This window comes from Notolepis coatsorum, assembly GCF_963971535.1.
Source record: "Notolepis coatsorum genome assembly, chromosome: 19".
In the NCBI taxonomy this organism is placed as follows: domain Eukaryota; kingdom Metazoa; phylum Chordata; class Actinopteri; order Aulopiformes; family Paralepididae; genus Notolepis; species Notolepis coatsorum.
In genome coordinates, this window is record NC_140183.1 from 20,570,732 (window position 1) to 20,590,539 (window position 19,808).

The window sequence follows — 19,808 nt, forward strand, 5'->3', positions numbered from 1 at the left end:
TCAAGCAAATCACACTGTGTCTCTCTAAATATTTTAGTATAGTGTTGCCCGACATTTCCAATGCATAACGAATAGTGGGAATAACAGGGAAATGCCACTGTATTAAGTCTGGATGTTTTTGCTTTCTTTCTGTACAGGTGCTCGGCCGGACAGGAGCTCTAACAATTTCCATAAGCCAACTAGGGAAACGGCTGTGTTTAGCCTTGGTATAAGTATGAATGATAAGCCAGTTATCAATCCTTGTCTGCACAGTAAAATTTTGACAGTGTGAGTGTTTTAACTCAAGTAAGTAGAAGTAGTGGAAGACAGAGAAACTTGTTTTTTCAAACGGTGATTACAGGAGTGGTTGAAAGGGGAGTGAATGACAGTAGCATAGGAAGTTCACCTTAGAGGAACATTGATAGGAATAACTGAAGCGTTAGATGCAATAACAATAGAATAACAACAACAACAATATGGAGAAAGGCCTTAGTGATCAGGCCATTGGGGGGAGAAGGCCGAGAGCCTCTGCAGACATTTCCCAGATAGACTTTACCAGTGATGATCTGATAGATTGGAATATGGACTTCTCTCATGTGACCAGTACGACAGAAGGACTTGAAATGTTGACTTTGGTTCCAATACAGGGGAGTGAACCAGTGGCAACGGTGTTACTCCAACCAGAACCGTTTCAAGCTGGAGTGTCCATTGCAGGCGACTGCGGTTTAACCAAGGGGCAGAAAAAGAGACTGAGGTTACAGCCGTCCCACGAAGTCCACTCTGGCCGGAGGGCTGGAACTGAGACCGACAGCAGGTATGGAATACACGAACAGTTTCTACAGCCCACCCGTTTCCCATGTCCACCCTGCCCTCAGCACCAAAGCCAAGATGAGAGGCGGAGCCCAGCGATGGGACGTCAAACCGCCAGTGCTGAGATGGGGGAAGAGGCAGCATACTATAGACAACAGAGAGCGTTTGTGACAGCGTTCGAACAACACGAGGCAGTTCATCGAGATCTGATGAAGACACAGCTGGAGATCGGTCAAGCCGCACACGAGACTCAGAGATTGGAACGAGAACTGGCAAGAAAGGCTGCGCTGCTAGAAGCGACAGCTGTTGAGATCATGCTTCGGGCGTCTGACCTAGGCCGCTGTGATCAAAGAGTGCCCTGTGCCCTGTTGCCCGGACAGGGAACTGGGCCGCGACAGGGTGAACAGAACCGCAGGAGGGGTGAGTTTCCAGGCCCCTCCCAACAAGAGAAGGCCCGAGGAGAGGCAGCAGAAAAGGACAGGTATGCCCCTCTCTCCTCCAGGCAACAGGACATGCGACCAGAGGACAGGAGAGGGGTGGACCTGGCGAGGACTGTGGGATGCCAGCAGAGAGACTGTGGGAGTCGTGGTAAACTGGAACCCCTGGGATGGCCGGCGTCGGCTGTGTGCTGGGATTGTGGGGAGGTTGGCCATTTCGCTCGGTCATGTGACAAAGGGTGGCGGACTCAGCGAACGTCCAGTAGGAAGCGAGAGTCCAAACAGGGTTGCTGGGAATGTGGAGAGTTGGGACATTTTCAGAGGGGGTGTCTGCATAGGTCATAGGTTAATTAAGAGCAAAGCGGAAATGCACTAACAGCCTTTTGGGTGCTCGAGTAAATAGAGTTATTGATAAATTAAAAGGGAAATAGAAAACTATACGATCACAAATAGAGATGAATGAAGCCAAGAAAGATACTTCACCTTAATTTTATTCATAGGACTTACTTGACTCCTAGACGATTGTACCTTATGGGGCTTAAACAGGACTCTCGATGCTCATTGTGTTTAAAGGGTGAGATCGGTACATTTATGCATATGTATTGGGAATGTCCCCCTGTTAAGATATTCTCGGACCACACAATTATCAGAACTTTTGTTTTTGACCATACCTGTACTGCCTTCGGTATTGTTGCTGAATGATGTCTCTCAGTTATCACACTCAGTACATGTTAAGAGGCTAATCTTGTCCGGTCTTACGGCTGCCAAAAAGCTAATAGCATCACGCTGGATTCTGGATTCTTACCTATCTAGATGTGATTTATTTAGAGATATCTACCGCACGAATTCTACAGTAGGTGTCAATGAAGCCAACATAGCAATTTGGTCAGATATGGTGGAGAAGATAAAGCACAGCATTTGAATTTGTAATCCTTGGTGTTAAATGAAATGGTGGTTATTGTCCAAGGGGGGTCCTGAGGGGGGGGGGGGGGGGGGGGAGGAGAAAGGAAGGGTGCAGAAGAGCTAGCAAGAGCATTTGTATGTATTGTAGTGTATCGTAATTATTATTATGTATATGTATATCCTTTAATCTACATTTATTTTGATTTAAATACTGGACTATCATAGTCCTATGATTTATTGTGGATTTTTACTTTTAATGTTTGTGTGTCTAGTTTTGTCAAAAAGAAAGGTGTTCCCTCACAACATGGAGTCCTGGTTCTCCTCCTCCGGCTTAAAGAACAGCGGACACCAGAAACTTGGCTGATAAGAGAAAAACAAAAATGTAAATCAATTAAAACAGTGACTCAGTGATATGAAGCATAGCTAGTTCTGAATTCAATAAATTCATACACAACTTTGTATCTTGTGTTAATGTAATGTCTTGATTTATTTTCTTCTTCAAATGTTTCTTCAAATTAAAAACGCTTTAGAAAATTATTGTATGAATGTGGAATATATATACACACACACGCACACACGCATATTCTGTATACACACACACCACACACACCACACACACACACACACACACACACACACACACACACACACACACACACACACACACACACACACACACACACAAACACACTGCACATGTTGTCCACGGCTCACTCCACCCATGACATATTATATAACAAAAGCATTCTCCATTTAAACCCAAGCCTATGATGCATGACGCATAGTCACCAAACAACCCATACAAGAGTCCTCCTTTAAATCTCATAAAAAAAGAAAGAAAAACGTTCTACACAGGTGGAACGACACGAACCTTGAAGATCAGAGGTCGCAGGCCCCTCTCCTCGGCGCCGGCCTCCTTCCTCTTCGTCCTCTTCCTCAGGATCCTGGCGTGGAGGTGTTCCGCCCGCTCCTCCGCGGACGACCCGAAGAAGCGCTCGCAGACCAGCAGCCTGAGCTGCGTGAGCTTGGAGGCCGCCAGCGCCATGAGGAAGAGCGTGACCAGGATCACCACCAGGGGAGCCACTGAGTTATACAGCAGCAGCTTCGGTCTGGGGAGACATTGCTTCTCAAACAGGGTCACGTAGTACGAGAAGTCTCTGCTCCGGTTCTCCTCCGCGATAGGTATCCCCACGAGAGCTGTGGTCCCCTAGGGGTAGAAACAGAGCATCAACCTGTCTGTCTGGTAAGAGCTGTGGTCTCCTAGGGGTAGAAACAGAGCATCAACCTGTCTGTCTGGTAAGAGCTGTGGTCTCCTAGGGGTAGAAACAGAGCATCAACCTGTCTGTCTGGTAAGAGCTGTGGTCTCCTAGGGGTAGAAACAGAGCATCAACCTGACTGTCTGGTAAGAGCTGTGGTCTCCTAGGGGTAGAAACAGAGCATCAACCTGTCTGTCTGGTAAGAGCTGTGGTCTCCTAGGGGTAGAAACAGAGCATCAACCTGTCTGTCTGGTAAGAGCTGTGGTCTCCTAGGGGTAGAAACAGAGCATCAACCTGTCTGTCTGGTAAGAGCTGTGGTCTCCTAGGGGTAGAAACAGAGCATCAACCTGTCTGTCTGGTAAGAGCTGTGGTCCCCTAGGGGTAGAAACAGAGCATCAACCTGAGGGGGTTCCCAAACTTTTCAGGCCGCGACACCCAAATAACGGAGGCTTTTAACCAGGGCCGGACTGGGGAAATCATTTAGGCCAGGAAATATAGTGCAAAATATAGCCCCAGTCAGGCCACTTTTTAAGCAGGGGGTCTGGGGGTCCCCCACCAGGAACTTTTTTGTTACAAAGACTTAATTTCCTGCATTCTGGTGCAGGCATTTTTTCATTTGTACCCTTTAAATGCCAGTGTTTGTGATGGCATCACAAATTATTGTTAAAAAACAGGCTAGCATAATTATGTATGATTAGCAACAACACTGATTTTGATGGATTTTCTGTTTGTCTGTAATGTCAGATTGAAAGAAATACAATATTTTATTCAACTTCAGCCCTGATCATAACACCACATATTCATTTTATAATTCTAACCCTTTAAATGCGTGTGATGGCATATATTTGCAATATATCAAATGCAAAGTAGATTTGTCTGGGGGGGATTATTACAGTTTTTTGTAAGGGTCCCGCCTCCACCAATCACATGCGGCTCCCTTTGTGTGTGTGTGAGAGCAAGAGAGAGAGAGAGATAGTTCTCCTGTCGTATATTTCTAAATGAAAACATGAACATAAGCAACTATAAATGTACCAAATGATAAAACAGAGAAGTTGATTTGAAAGACAGGGTGATTGAACACCATGTGAAGTTATTTCTGAGACCCTAGGCTAAAGAGGTTGAGAGACAATGGCCCCTCACCCGGCCAGCTGGCAGGAAGCGAGGTTGTTTAAAGTAAGTGGTATGAGACAAGGAAGGAATTTCAGGTTACAACACGGCAGCTGCTGACTACCCCAGAGGTCAAAAAGGTGACACAGGCTATTTGGAAATCGCCCCTTACACAGTAGAATGCCACTCTAATAGGTAGACTAGATGGTTTTTAGACCTTAAGGATATAAAGAAAACTAATGGCTTTGTCAGAGAGATTAGTTAGATGGCTTTAGAAAACATTGCAACACATATGTAAAGAAAGGACCATTATGTTAAAAGTGAGCTGTCATACCAAATCACCTTAGAGAAATAGGTTTGGCAGGCATGAAAAGTTGACCATAAGTGAACCACATACAAAGACATTGTTTGTAAATTAATGTTAATACTGAACAAAATAATAAGTGATCAAAATAGAGCTAAAACCTAGATTACAGCGTACTTTAGAATAGGAAAAACAAACAGTAAGATAAATAGTTCAATCAAATAAAGTAAAAAGTGGACCCAACTGAAGACAAGACAGTGAGTCACTGGCTAGACAATAAAGAATTATCTTAGTATTCTAAAATGCAATTACAGAATGGTAAAGAGTTTGTAGATGGAAATAGCTCATGTTTTATTATGAATGCATCAAGAGCCAGTCTGTCTCCCCATAGACTGTGAAAACCGTTGTCACCAGAACCAAATGGTTGTGTCAGCAGAAGAAATTGTGTAACATGTGGACACAGGACACCAACAGACAGGTTTCTGCTGGAATGTGGACCAAAATAAGAAAAGCGTATGGACGTGAACAGGCAGGCAGGGTCTCCCCCCCCCTCTCGCTCTCTGTCTCCCCCTCCCTCTCTCTCTCTCTCTCTCTCCTCTGATAAAAAGGGCGGATGGCGACTCACTAGACACACGACTCACACCAGAAGGATCCTGAGAGCCAAGCCGTGACACAGAGGGACTGAGACCCGATGACAGACGAAATCACTTCGCATCAGGGGAAGCGCTGACACACCAGAAAGGACCTGAAGACACAGAGCCATGGGGACAAACGATGACAGAGATCGCATCGCAGCTGGAGCGTTGAAAACCTCCACCGACAGAGGGAGACTCGCCACTCAGGCTACTGAAGAGCCGATGAGACAGAGAGCAAATTGAGACCAGATGACTGAGCCGAGGCTCATATCCAGACTCCACCGAGGGTAGATGAAAGCGCTCCCAAACCTCCCAGGATCCGAAAGAAAGGTTGCTGTGGCAACCAGACCACGGACCACTAGAGAGAACGCGTGTTGGCCAGGGACAACCTGAGACAGCGAACAGCACCGAGAGACGACAACAGCCAAATGAAAGAGACAATTAGATTGAACCAAAGAGACGATGTACTGTTTTAATTCCTAAAGCTGTTTTATTAATAAACACCGCCGCCCGTTGATTTTGACCATATCGTCAGTCTCCTCTTACTTGAAACCGAACATCTGAAAATACCTAAAACCAATGCAGAGGGAAAGGGGGATATAGAACACTATACGATCAATGAACTTAGATAGAGATACATGAATGAAGATAAGACACTTCAATTGGTCCGTGACCCGTCCTGCATTCGGCCAGTACCGGTTGAAAAACGACAGCAGCCACTTCTCAAGGACACGGAGAGGTTCTCTCCCCCTCATCGATGCTCTCTACGACTGAGGACTGAGGATCGTCACCGTTGCGACCGAGGCCAGTGGGAATAGGTAAGTAGTACTAATGTGTTTAAAATTGGTAAATGGTCGAAGCAGTCTCGCATTTTGGGGTTGCTATTGCATTAGGTAGAAATGAGTTGTAAATGGACCAGGATAATGTTGGTGTTGGGGGAGTACCGGGGTCCAGGTTTCACAACCTGGCTCTGGTCTCAGCCACACACCGGCGCTGCACTTATGTTCAGTTAGGATGCCTATAATTGGTACAAGGCCAAGTGAGGAGAGGAAATAGATGTCTGTATTTAGTTATATCAGCTTAGGGGATAGGCTAGGGTTTAGGTAAAATATTTGAGGGGACCGGCGTAGGAGCAGTAGAACGGAGATTAGTCACAGATAGCGGGACGTGGGACTGTGAGTGACGGAGTGGTTCATTAGAGGGTAAAGGTAAAGAGTTTAAAGAGATAAACCGTGGTATAGTACAGGGCAGCCTGGTTCCACGAAGAGATAAACCGTGGTGTAGTACAGGGCAGCCTGGTTCCACGAAGAGAAAAACCGTGGTGTAGTACAGGGCAGCCTGGTTCCACGAAGAGAACAGAGAACGGAGTGGAGTGTAGAGTAGTATAAGAGAACCGTGGTGAAGTACGGGGTAGCCTGGTTCCGCGAAGAGAGACAGAGAACAGGGAGATGAGAAGAGGTTAAGGGTTCGGGCTAGAATGCTGTAGAAACCACACTTAGAATCGGTGCGACGGAGTAATAGACTTTGGAAGACGTTCCATAAGCGAATTACCACTTCTAATCCGACGTCATTTAGGCTCAGATTGGCTAAGGTCGATATCTGAAGAACATCAAGCCGCGTGGATGAATGCAAGGGGCTCTACGGGTGGCGGGGAGTACGGTCGAACACACGATTTGGCCATATAAACTCCGATACAAGCCAACATAGGGCGCTGCTGAAACTTTCACGGGCTACAATACATGAATGGAGTGGGTTTCTCAGGGGTATAGCAAGTCGGACTCAGTAGATATATGAAGCACTTTGGAAGTAAGTACTGCACGGGGGATTAGAAAATAGGAGGATATTGTGTGAAAAAAAGCAAGGAGATGCGTTTGGAATGATTGTGTACAAATGAATGGTATGCTTATAAATGAGACATTAATTTGCTAAGTATATGTGTTTGAATGGATGGATGTTAGGAGCTCTGAGTAAATGTCAAGGTATTTTTTGTATTATTATGAAACAGGTGGCCAAGGCTGCAACGGAGAAACCACACCCCTGTCCTGCCAGCATTAGCTGAGCGCGACGCGACTAGCGTGTGGACGCTGTGTTGCGTTTTCGAGTGAATTGAATGAATGACATGTGAGATGGAACCTAGGAGATGTGTAATGTTCGTTGAAATTTTTCAAATCGGGGCTGTAGAAGTCTAAAAGTAATGTAGTAAAGATCAAAGAAAACGGGGATTTTGGAGCTAATGACGTCACTGGAAGCGTCGGAGCTTGGGGTGCGTTAGATTTGAAATACGGAGCCGGCCGGGGCCAATCGGGCGTGCGTGCTAGAATAAGGATAATGATATATGTTCTGTGAACAGGGGCTTAATAGGATTAAAGTTATGTTGCGGGGGAAAGCAGGGGTTGTGTAAACGTTGCGATGTGTTGTGCCGCTCGAGTCAACAGGACTGGGCCGTTTGGGAGGAGTGATGTTGGGTGCTAAGCTAAGCTGGTGCTAGCGGCACTGAGCTAACGAAGCTAAGATGCTAAGCTACCTGTGCTAACAATATAGCATGATTGAACTCTCGGGGAATCTCGCATGTTGCTACTGTTGCTGGCGCGGGATCTTGGAGAGGCGGAGGACAGGGACTTCCGGTGTAGAGGGTTCTGGGAATTGTAGTTTTATGGTTGAGGTGGAACGTCGAGTTCCCGTCTTGGGGTGGTTTACGTAATGACGCACTTGCGGGGGAGGGCGTGGGCGCCTCCTACAGGAAGTGGTGAGTGCTGTAGTGCGTTGGTGATGGACAAGACGTTCCAGCGGAGGGCGCTGTTGCCTCTTTTATAGTTTCACCTTTACAGGTGGAACGAGGTGCAGTAAACAATAGAGATCAGTTGTGATTATTATAGGTTTTGAAGCGCGGCAATCTGTGGGAATTTGTGGGTTCTTTTTATCGGTTTTAACTGTTGTTGATGATGGGTGTGTTTACTGGTTTGATTATAAATCTGTATTTGTTATGGGCCAAGTATGGTTGAAGTGAGAGCAGCGGCGTTTTGTGATGGGATTTGGCGTGAACAACCCCCCCCCCCCCTTTTTTCCTCTGTCTCTTCCTCCCTCGTTCACGCTCTCTCCCTCCCTCCCTCCCTCCTTCCCTCCCTCCCTCCCTCCCTCCCTCCTTCCCTCCTTCCCTCCCTCCCTCCCTCCCTCCCTCCCTCCCTCCCTCCCTCTCTCCCCCCCCGCCCCCCTCCGCTCCATCCCTGTCTCCCGGCTTAACTTTGTGAGATGACAGGTGCACGGAGGGAGTTTTGTTTAGGATAGATTGCCTGATTGATTGATTGATTGAAAATTTTTATTAACGGATTGTTTAATGGGTACAATACGGTACAGCTCAATACACACAATTGTTAAGGGGATGCAGACCGGAGAAAGACTTTCGTCTTGTTTACATCAGGGTCCCCCATTTTCAATTCATCATGGGCTTGGAGTGTTGGTTATATTAATATAGTGTTACTTGCTAAAATAGGATTACATAAGGATAGATGGAATATTCATGGTCATTTTTTTGGTCTGATTAAAGTTAAGGTTGATTTAGACGGTTTTGGTAGTAGTTAATGTTGCATTGTGTGACCCCCCCCCCCCCCCCCCCCCTTTCCTCCCCTTAGTCCCTGGATCCCTGTATCCCTCCCTCCTTTTTTCTTTTCCCTTCCCTGTCTCTCCTTGTATTTCGCCATCCCTGGATTGCGGCGTGTGTTGTGGGCATTTGGTTGTAGGTATTATGTATGTGAAGTAGGTACCGGATGGGCGCTGGCCTGTCTAGGTGCAGGTGGTGGTAGGATGATTTGTGATATTCTTGGTGTGGTAAAAGCTTGGGGTGTTTCCGTTCAGGTTCGAAACTGAAGGGAGGACGCTTTGGGCTGTGAGTTGACGGTTCTTTGTATATTCAGAGAACTGGGTGAATATTGCGGTGGCATAGTGCGGGTGTCCATGAAATTATTAACGTGGCCAGCTGTACTATGTGTCGGTCAGGGTTTTAGTGATCTAAGTTGCTAAAAGTTTATTGTTTTCCCTGATTAGGTGGTTGGTAGCAGTAGCAACACTGATTAATTTTTATTAAGTGTTGTGGGGGGTAATGGTTGTGTGTAAGGATGAATGAAATGGATGTAGTATGAGAAGTGAAGCGAAAGCGAATAATACATTTAGTCGATACGCTAATCGGGCATTTAAAAGTAAGAAATAAGGTTAGGATGAACAGATTCATCAAGCAAAGAGAGATTAGAATCAGATGAAGGACCAGGTTTACAAAGGATTATTAGACAATGGATAGGAAGGGGATTAATGATTATATTTCCCAGGAAATCAGGTGGAGAGAGCACACAGGGGATTGGAAAACCTCCAGTGTTCCTGTTGAAGGAACGGACAAAAAACAAGATAAGCTGTATCGTTATTTTTTCAAGCAAATCACACTGTGTCTCTTTAAATATATTAGTATAGTGTTGCCCGACATTTCCAATGCATAACGAAGAGTGGAAATAATAAGGGAAATGCCACTGTATTAAGTGCTGGATATTTCTGCTTTCTTTCTGTACAGGTGCTCGGCCGGACAGGTGCTCTAACGACTTCCATAACCATCTAGGGAAAACGGCTTTAATGCGCCTTGGTATAAGTATGAATGATAAGCCAGTTATCAATCCTTGTCTGCACAGTAAAAATTTGACAGTGTGAGTGTTTTAACTCAAGTAAGTAGAAGTAGTGGAAGACAGAGAAACTTGTTTTTTCAAACGGTGATTACAAGAGTGTGTTGAAAGTGGAATGAATGACAGTAACATAGGAAGTTCACTTTAGTGGGACATTTGATAGGAACAACTGAAGCGTTAGATGCAATAATAATAGAATAACAACAACGACAATATGGAAGAGGGCCTTAGTGATCGGGCCATTGGGGGGAGTAGGCCGAGAGCCTCTGCAGACATTTCCCAGATAGACTTTGCCGGTGATAATGATTTTATTGATTGGGACTTCTCTCATGTGACCAGTACGACAGAAGGACTTGGAATGATGACTTTGATTCCGATACAGGGAAGTGAACCAGTGACAACGGTGTTACTCCAACCAGAACCGATTCAAGCTGGAGTGTCCATTGCAGGCGACTGCGGTTTAACCAAGGGGCAGAAAAAGAGACTGAGGTTACAGCCGTCCCACGAAGTCCACTCTGGCCGGAGGGCTGGAACTGAGACCGACAGCAGGTATGGAATACACGAACAGTTTCTACAGCCCACCCGTTTCCCATATCCACCCTGCCCTCAGCACCAGAGCCAAGATGAGAGGCGGAGCCCAACGGTGGGACGTCAAACCGCCGGTGCTGAGATGGGGGAAGAGGCAGCATACTATAGACAACAGAGAGCGTTTGTGACAGCGTTCGAACAACACGAGGCAGTTCATCGAGATCTGATGAAGACACAGCTGGAGATCGGTCAAGCCGCACACGAGACTCAGAGATTGGAACGGGAACTGGCGAGAAAGACTGTGCTACTAGAAGCAACAGCTGTTGAGATCATGCTTCGGGCGTCTGACCTAGGCCGCTGTGATCAAAGAATGCCCTGTGCTCTGTTGCCCGGACAGGGAACTGGGCCGCGACAGGGTGAACAGAACCGCAGGAGGGGTGAGTTTCCAGGCCCCTCCCAACAAGAGAAGGCCCGAGGAGAGGCAGCAGAAAAGGACAGGTATGCCCCTCTCTCCTCCAGGCAACAGGACATGCGACCAGAGGACAGGAGAGGGGTGGACCTGGCGAGGACTGTGGGGGGCCAGCCGAGAGACTGTGGGAGTCGTGGTGAACTGGAACCCCTGGGATGGCCGGCGTCGGCTGTGTGCTGGGGTTGTGGGGAGGTTGGCCATTTCGCTCGGTCATGTGACAAAGGGTGGAGGACTCAGCGAACGTCCAGTAAGAAGCAAGTGCCCAAACAGGGTTGCTGGGGATGTGGAGAGTTGGGACATTGTCAGAGGGGGTGTCTGCATAGGTCATAGGTTAATTAAGAACGAGGCAGGAATGCACAAGTGGAGCTAATAGTGCTCGGGAAAATAGAGTTATTAATAAGTTAAAATGGGAAGAAGGACTGATTGGAATGAAAATAGAATAAAAAATATATAGAAGCGTTGGTACATTAGATTATGAGTGGAAGCGACTAAGATGGATGTGCAACTAACAGGGAGAGATGGAATGACTGACAGATGCATGAGCCAATCGTACTAACAGTTAATTAATAGACAAATCATGGGTTTTCCTTTTTGCTACAGTGTGTCTGATCAACTCTTGCTGTGGCAGTGAGGAAAACGTAAGGGAGAATGGTATGGTGGACGATTTTTGGTATCTCCCACCTGTGCAGCCTGGCCCGGCTGCACAGATTGGAGAGAGAGAGAAAAATGGTCACCGCAATGGCTCTTGTGGTCATGTGAACTCTGAACCAGACGGTGTCAGAGAAGGGTTAAACAGTTGGTTTTAGACAGGAACAATGGAACATATAATATTAGACAGAGTTAGAAACAAAGGACTATTTATAGTAGTGATTACAATACTTGATCAAAGGGTGGTCAAAGTTGAATTAAGGAATTTAAAAAAAAAAAAAAAAAAAAAAAAAAGAACAACAACAATATTATTATTTCATTACTTATTTTATTTCTTTTTGGATTTCTAATTTTGCTGTCTTAGTTTTGCGGGGGTATTTATGCCTCTGGATGATAGTTTAATTCTGTTGGATGGGTGTGTAGCATGTAGGCACTCACAGTTTTTTGTTTATTTTTAATTTTCTTTGTTTTTGGTTGACTATACTTTTTTTTTTTTTTTTAGGAACTGGCTGGCTGAGGGGAGTTCTCTCGCCGGTCGGGGATAGCAGGTGGTGGTGACACAGCGGGACTGGTAGGAAGTCTGATATAATGAGCTGGAAACTGGGAATGGACGGGAGCTGGTTCGTGGTTTGTTTTCCGCTCATTAAGAGTCCAGATGTAGAATCTGGGCGGTTGTGTCACTTTTTGGGTTATGATAAGTGTTGGGGAAACATATTTCTCTGTCTATAAGAAAGCTCTGTAGGTTTTTGGTCGCCAATTGGCCGAGACAGTGTTCATGTAGAGTGCAGACATGTGAATTTGATGATTGACTTATGGTAGACTCTGCACCGGCTTGTTGGAAGCTGGCAGAGACTGTGTGATGTGTGTTTAAAGGGACTGTGGTTTGTTGACCATGCACATAGGTTCTGTTGGTGATTGGCCTCGTCTAGAGCTGACTGTCCGGACCGAGGAGCTGTCGGGAAACGAGGTATTTGAAAGTGAAATAATGGTTATTCCACTGTCAAGGGTGGAGGTAGTTGTGTTGATCTTAAGATATTTGATCTAGTAAAACAGTACAGCACAAAAAGAAATGAGACAAAGATGATTTGATTGAATGCTAACGTAAGAAGCTGTGAAATACATAGATAATGAATTGGAGAAAAATGTATCGTCAAAATGCAGAACAGTAGAGAATGTATCTGCGAAAATAACTGTTTCCAATCTATTGTGTGTTTTGTAAATAATAATCCAAAATGCAAAAAGGACAGAGGGAAAATCGTTTCCTTCTGTGGAAAATCGGAGCAGTACCAGAGACCTGCATACAACGAAGAAGGGGCGGTGATTAGCACAAGATACAACAAGAAGAAAACGGTCAAAAACGAGTTAGCAGTAAAGGCCTTAGGAGGTTTAAACAGAGATAACTGACAGGGATGAAAGCGAAGAATAATTGAGGCCTCAGTGGTCTTTTTAAGGAGTAAAAATGATTTATGTTGCTGGTTTGAATTTCCCTCAAATGTTTAGAGTGTTAATATTTTAGTGGTGTGATGTATTAATCTTTTCTTGCAGAGTCCATTACACAAAATAGACATTTAAGCTAAGTACATGGATAAATATAGTCTTAAACGAAAAGAAGCTGAGAATGGTACGATCATCTCTTTGTATAGAGAGACGGACCTAGACTGGATGTCATAATAATAACTGATAAATGTGTATAATTGTGAAAGGAGGAAAAGGTAGGTGAAATGATGATTTTGTAACTGTACAGATGGAAAGGGGTTTTGTAGTTTGATTTGGGTCAATTTTGGATTTTTTTTGAAATTTTGAAAAATATTAGCAAAAATTATGGATATGATTTTTAACATGTTTTAATTTAGAATATTGATGTTGTATAGGAGGTTATTAAACCCCCTAAGGGTGGATTGTCGTATATTTCTAAATGAAAACATGAACATAAGCAACTATAAATGTACCAAATGATAAAACAGAGAAGTTGATTTGAAAGACAGGGTGATTGAACACCATGTGAAGTTATTTCTGAGACCCTAGGCTAAAGAGGTTGAGAGACAATGGCCCCTCACCCGGCCAGCTGGCAGGAAGCGAGGTTGTTTAAAGTAAGTGGTATGAGACAAGGAAGGAATTTCAGGTTACAACACGGCAGCTGCTGACTACCCCAGAGGTCAAAAAGGTGACACAGGCTATTTGGAAATCGCCCCTTACACAGTAGAATGCCACTCTAATAGGTAGACTAGATGGTTTTTAGACCTTAAGGATATAAAGAAAACTAATGGCTTTGTCAGAGAGATTAGTTAGATGGCTTTAGAAAACATTGCAACACATATGTAAAGAAAGGACCATTATGTTAAAAGTGAGCTGTCATACCAAATCACCTTAGAGAAATAGGTTTGGCAGGCATGAAAAGTTGACCATAAGTGAACCACATACAAAGACATTGTTTGTAAATTAATGTTAATACTGAACAAAATAATAAGTGATCAAAATAGAGCTAAAACCTAGATTACAGCGTACTTTAGAATAGGAAAAACAAACAGTAAGATAAATAGTTCAATCAAATAAAGTAAAAAGTGGACCCAACTGAAGACAAGACAGTGAGTCACTGGCTAGACAATAAAGAATTATCTTAGTATTCTAAAATGCAATTACAGAATGGTAAAGAGTTTGTAGATGGAAATAGCTCATGTTTTATTATGAATGCATCAAGAGCCAGTCTGTCTCCCCATAGACTGTGAAAACCGTTGTCACCAGAACCAAATGGTTGTGTCAGCAGAAGAAATTGTGTAACATGTGGACACAGGACACCAACAGACAGGTTTCTGCTGGAATGTGGACCAAAATAAGAAAAGCGTATGGACGTGAACAGGCAGGCAGGGTCTCCCCCCCCCTTTCGCTCTCTGTCTCCCCCTCCCTCTCTCTCTCTCTCTCTCTCCTCTGATAAAAAGGGCGGATGGCGACTCACTAGACACACGACTCACACCAGAAGGATCCTGAGAGCCAAGCCGTGACACAGAGGGACTGAGACCCGATGACAGACGAAATCACTTCGCATCAGGGGAAGCGCTGACACACCAGAAAGGACCTGAAGACACAGAGCCATGGGGACAAACGATGACAGAGATCGCATCGCAGCTGGAGCGCTGAAAACCTCCACCGACAGAGGGAGACTCGCCACTCAGGCTACTGAAGAGCCGATGAGACAGAGAGCAAATTGAGACCAGATGACTGAGCCGAGGCTCATATCCAGACTCCACCGAGGGTAGATGAAAGCGCTCCCAAACCTCCCAGGATCCGAAAGAAAGGTTGCCGTGGCAACCAGACCACGGACCACTAGAGAGAACGCGTGTTGGCCAGGGACAACCTGAGACAGCGAACAGCACCGAGAGACGACAACAGCCAAATGAAAGAGACAATTAGATTGAACCAAAGAGACGATGTACTGTTTTAATTCCTAAAGCTGTTTTATTAATAAACACCGCCGCCCGTTGATTTTGACCATATCGTCAGTCTCCTCTTACTTGAAACCGAACATCTGAAAATACCTAAAACCAATGCAGAGGGAAAGGGGGATATAGAACACTATACGATCAATGAACTTAGATAGAGATACATGAATGAAGATAAGACACTTCACTCCAACTTGTGTGAGTTGCAGTGATCTCCTGGTTGTTCCCCACCTAGGTTATCTAACTATTGCGCTGCTGCAACTAGAAACACTGGCCTGGCCGCGTCTATATTAAAGGCAGCCCAAGAGTGCTTCCGCATTGGCGCTTTGCGCTCTGATTGGCCGAGCGCGCGCATGCGCATGAGCCGCAACGCGCTCCTTAGCCAGGAATCGAAACTCCGTTTAAGCTCCAGAGAGCGAGGCTGAAAATCCACAGTTCTTGCCCCACTGATGGAGCCGAATCCCGGATCCGAGTTTTCTGATGAATACCCCCAAAATATGGAGGTCCCGAACGCAATTAAGTATTGATTACGCCGTAACAAATCATTAAAAAAATATACCGTTAACTGGAGTATGTTGTTTCTTTACATATATGTTGGATTAGAGAATTGGTTTGTCATGACAATCCAATAAAAAATCGCAATTTACCCGGTGGCTACAACAACAGACATCATTGTTTACAATGAATGGTGGGGCTAATCGACGCGTTAAACTAAGCGCCGCGCTCTCTCACCGGCCGCCTTACACGCCGGACGCGCGCTTGTCCTCGGCATCGCCATCGGTCAACCGCCGCCGCCGCCACCGGAGCACCGCGCGCCCCAGCCCAGCCCCATCGTTCATTGTAAACAATGATGCATGTAGTTACTGTGTGCAATTTTTTATTGGATTGTCATGACAAACCAATTCTCTAATCCAACATATATGTAAAGAAACAACATACTCCAGTTAACGGTATCTTTTTTTTAATGATTTGTTACGGCGTAATCAATACTTAATTGCGTTCGGGACCTCCATATTTTGGGGGTATTCATCAGAAAACTCGGATCCGGGATTCGGCTCCATCAGTGGGGCAAGAACTGTGGATTTTCAGCCTCGCTCTCTGGAGCTTAAACGGAGTTTCGATTCCTGGCTAAGGAGCGCGTCGCGGCTCATGCGCATGCGTGCGCTCGGCCAATCAGAGCGCAAAACGCCAATGCGGAAGCACTCTTGGGCTGCCTTTAATATAGACGCGGCCTGGCCTGCTTCTAAGTTTAGTGGCCTGACTGCAAAAAAAAATTTAAAATAGTTTTTATTTTTTTTGGATTTTTTTTTATATTTTTTTTTAATCATCTGGCGACCCCCCCCCCCGCGGCGGTAGAAACAGAGCATCAACCTGTCTGTCTGTCTGTCTGTCTGTCTGTCTGTCTGTCTGTCTGTCTGTCTGTCTGTCTGTCTGTCTGTCTGTCTGTCTGTCTGTCTGTCTGTCTGTCTGTCTGTCTGTCTGTCTGTCTGTCTGAGAGCTGTGGTCCCCTAGGAGTAGAAACAGAGCATCAACCTGTCTGTCTGAGAGCTGTGGTCTCCTAAAACAGAGCATCAACCTGTCTGTCTGAGAGCTGTGGTCTCCTAAAACAGAGCATCAACCTGTCTGTCTGAGAGCTGTGGTCTCCTAAAACAGAGCATCAACCTGTCTGTCTGAGAGCTGTGGTCTCCTAAAACAGAGCATCAACCTGTCTGTCTAAGAGCTGTGGTCTCCTAGGGGTAGAAACAGAGCATCAACCTGTCTGTCTGTCTGTCTGTCTGTCTGTCTGTCTGTCTGTCTGTCTGTCTGTCTGTCTGTCTGTCTGTCTGTCTGTCTGTCTGTCTGTCTGTCTGTCTGTCTGTCTGTCTGTCTGTCTGTCTGTCTGTCTGAGAGCTGTGGTCTCCTATGAGTAGAAACAGAGCATCAACCTGTTTGTCTGTCTGTCTGTCTGTCTGTCTGTCTGTATGTCTGTCTGTCTGTCTGTCTGTCTGTCTGTCTGTCTGTCTGTCTGTCTGTCTGTCTGTCTGTCTGTCTGTCTGTCTGTCTGTCTGTCTGTATGTCTGTCTGTCTGTATGTCTGTCTGTCTGTCTGTCTGTCTGTCTGTCTGTCTGTCTGTCTGTCTGTCTGTCTGTCTGTTGTCTGTCTGTCTGTCTGTCTGTCTGTCTGTCTGTCTGTCTGTCTGTCTGTCTGTCTGTCTGTCTGTCTGTCTGTCTGTCTGTCTGTCTGTCTGTCTGTCTGTCTGTCTGTCTGTCTGAGAGCCGTGGTCTCCTAGGAGTATAAACAGAGCATCAACCTGTCTCTCTGTTAAGAGCAGTGGTCCCCTAGGGGTAGAAATCGTTTTCCCACTTGCCATTGGAGATAATGGTTACTATGTTATTGGTTATAATTTAAAGCCCTCCATGGGTTAACACCACATGACGGACCTGCTGACTCCTTATTCTGCTCGCAGGTCATTTAGGTCGTCCTCACAACAACTCCTCTCAGTCCCTCACTCACGTCTCATTAGAGCAGACAGTTATGACAGCTTTTTCTGCTGCTGCCGCCAGACTCTGGAACATTCTCCCGTCTCACATTAAGTCCTGTCCTACTATTGAAACCTTTAAATCACATCTAAAGACCCACCTTTTCTCTCTTGCTTTTAGTGCAGGTTGCCTTGTTTTATTCCTATCTTATCTTATTATTTTATTGTATATCTGTACTGTATTCTATTGACTTTGTAGTGTTTCATACAGTGTTATACTGTGGTGTTGTGTTGTTTTGTTCTTTGTTATTGCTATGTATTCTAGTGTAGTGACTGGAAAGCATTCCTCAACTCCTGCTGTTTTAAAAAATGTAAAAACATTTAATGTGCTCTATACATAAATGTGACTTGACTCGACAAACAACGGTCAGTACAGCATGCGGTGATGTACGAGGAATATATCAACAACATTTTTGTCATTTTAGTCTTATTACTGGATCTTGTAAGTAAGTCATGGTGGAACAGAACTCTACCGGAGTGGAATGAGTTGCCTTTGATATCAAACAGGGCTGGAACCCGTATAGTTTCAAGATGAGCGTTAGGAAGCGGCTCCTAGAAAATATCCCAGAGTAACTCAGGACAGGCTGATGATAATATGTGTAATACATGTTTATGTAAATACTACAGTATGTGCTGCTGAAGTCTGTGACTTTTTTTTGTGCTAAAATTGATCATTTTAGGAGGCTTGACTTGTTGTAACATGTACTGTATTTTAATAATTGTCAAGTAGACTAAAGAAATATAAAACTACCACTGCACAGGAAGTTAGACCCTTTCATCTGAAAGCAGTTACTGGTGGTCATGCAGCAGAGAGAGTTTACACACGTACTGTACCTACAGCGACGTTCATTATCAAGGGCACTTTGAATGGTTCGAGCTCCGCCAGCCGTCTGGTGAGGATATCCACAAAGTAGTACATCAGAACATCCATGCCTATGAAGATGGTCCAAGCTACGACGTGGGTGAAAACCGGAACCCCGAATTTCACCATAGCCTTCCCTTCCTTGGGTGTGAGACGGGGAGAGGCGATGGAGAGGTAGAGCTTGGTCTCCTTCGGTGTGAGGGGAAGGACATGAGGCTTCCCCTCCGCCTTCCGCCTCTCGTCAAAACAAACAAACTTGCGGTTGATGAACATGTTTTCATATTTCATGTCATTGCAGTATTTCTTAACGTGGCGCGCCATGAAGGCCAGGAGCAGCAGGAGGCTGAGGGCGGGGAACATCCAGTGGCTGACGGAGGACATGGTCTTCATGACAGACTGGGCGTACCTCACGGTCTTGTTCAGACTCTGCTGCGCCTCCGTGAGTTTGTCCCGGAGCCTCACCGAGTCCACTCTGGGCGAAACCTTCAGTTCGGTGTGGATGTTCACCAACCCGAAATCCGAGACTCCCTTGAGTACATCCCAAACCCATTCTAACATCCTGCGGTACTGGTCCAGTGGCGTGAAGTTGAGTGCTTCCCTCTTAGCCTGCAGGTTACATATCATACTCCTGAAGAGGCCAGTGAGGTTCTCTAACGTGTTCTGGACGTTCCTGAGGACCACGAAGCTGATCCCCGCCGTCAGGAGCAGTTTCCTGCTCTTCTTCATGAAACAGGAGATCACAAATAGAATCCCTACGCACCGCGCTTGCTTGGAGAGAAAGAAAGTAATGGCCAGTACTGTCCCCACGCAGCCTGCTATACCTCCAGCCACGGCCGTCTCATAGCCCAAGGTGTAGTGGAGGTAGAGGTGGAGCAAGGAGCAGAGGAAGAGGCTGAACAGGCTGCAGGTGAAGAAGAGGAGGGAGGTTCTCCTCCAGCCCTCATTGTTTCCAGTCGTGTAAATGTCCACAACGAGGGAACCGGCGTCCCTCAGCCTCTGTCTTGGCGGGACGCAGGGGACTGGCATGGCTTCACACATTCCCTGGGTTACGAGAGAGATGTCGAGGACACTGAGGTGAAAGTTTCACTTCAATTTCAGCTTCTCGTTTGGAAATGAAACTCAGGATAGTGGATCATTTAATAATGCAATAATAGCAAATGAAAAATAAACTGGTCTTGGCTTTTAAATAAACAAACAAATGTATATTAAATGACCATTATATAGTCAAATGCTGTATCAAACTCCACAGGATAA

The 19,808-nt window shown here is 45.5% G+C and overlaps 1 protein-coding gene across 1 annotated transcript in view; it reads right to left on the reverse strand.

Moving 5' to 3' along the window:
• The window catches only part of dcstamp (dendrocyte expressed seven transmembrane protein), a gene marked incomplete at both ends in the record, with an annotated part of 38,285 nt that extends 18,705 nt beyond the window's left edge, over positions 1-19,580 (reverse strand). Inside the window, 2 exons of the mRNA XM_084336574.1 lie at positions 3,001-3,336; positions 18,531-19,580. Coding sequence (XP_084192700.1) covers positions 3,001-3,336; positions 18,531-19,580 — 1,386 coding nt within the window. The remainder of the gene's footprint in view (positions 1-3,000; positions 3,337-18,530) is intronic.
• Between the last annotated feature and the right edge of the window lie 228 nt (positions 19,581-19,808).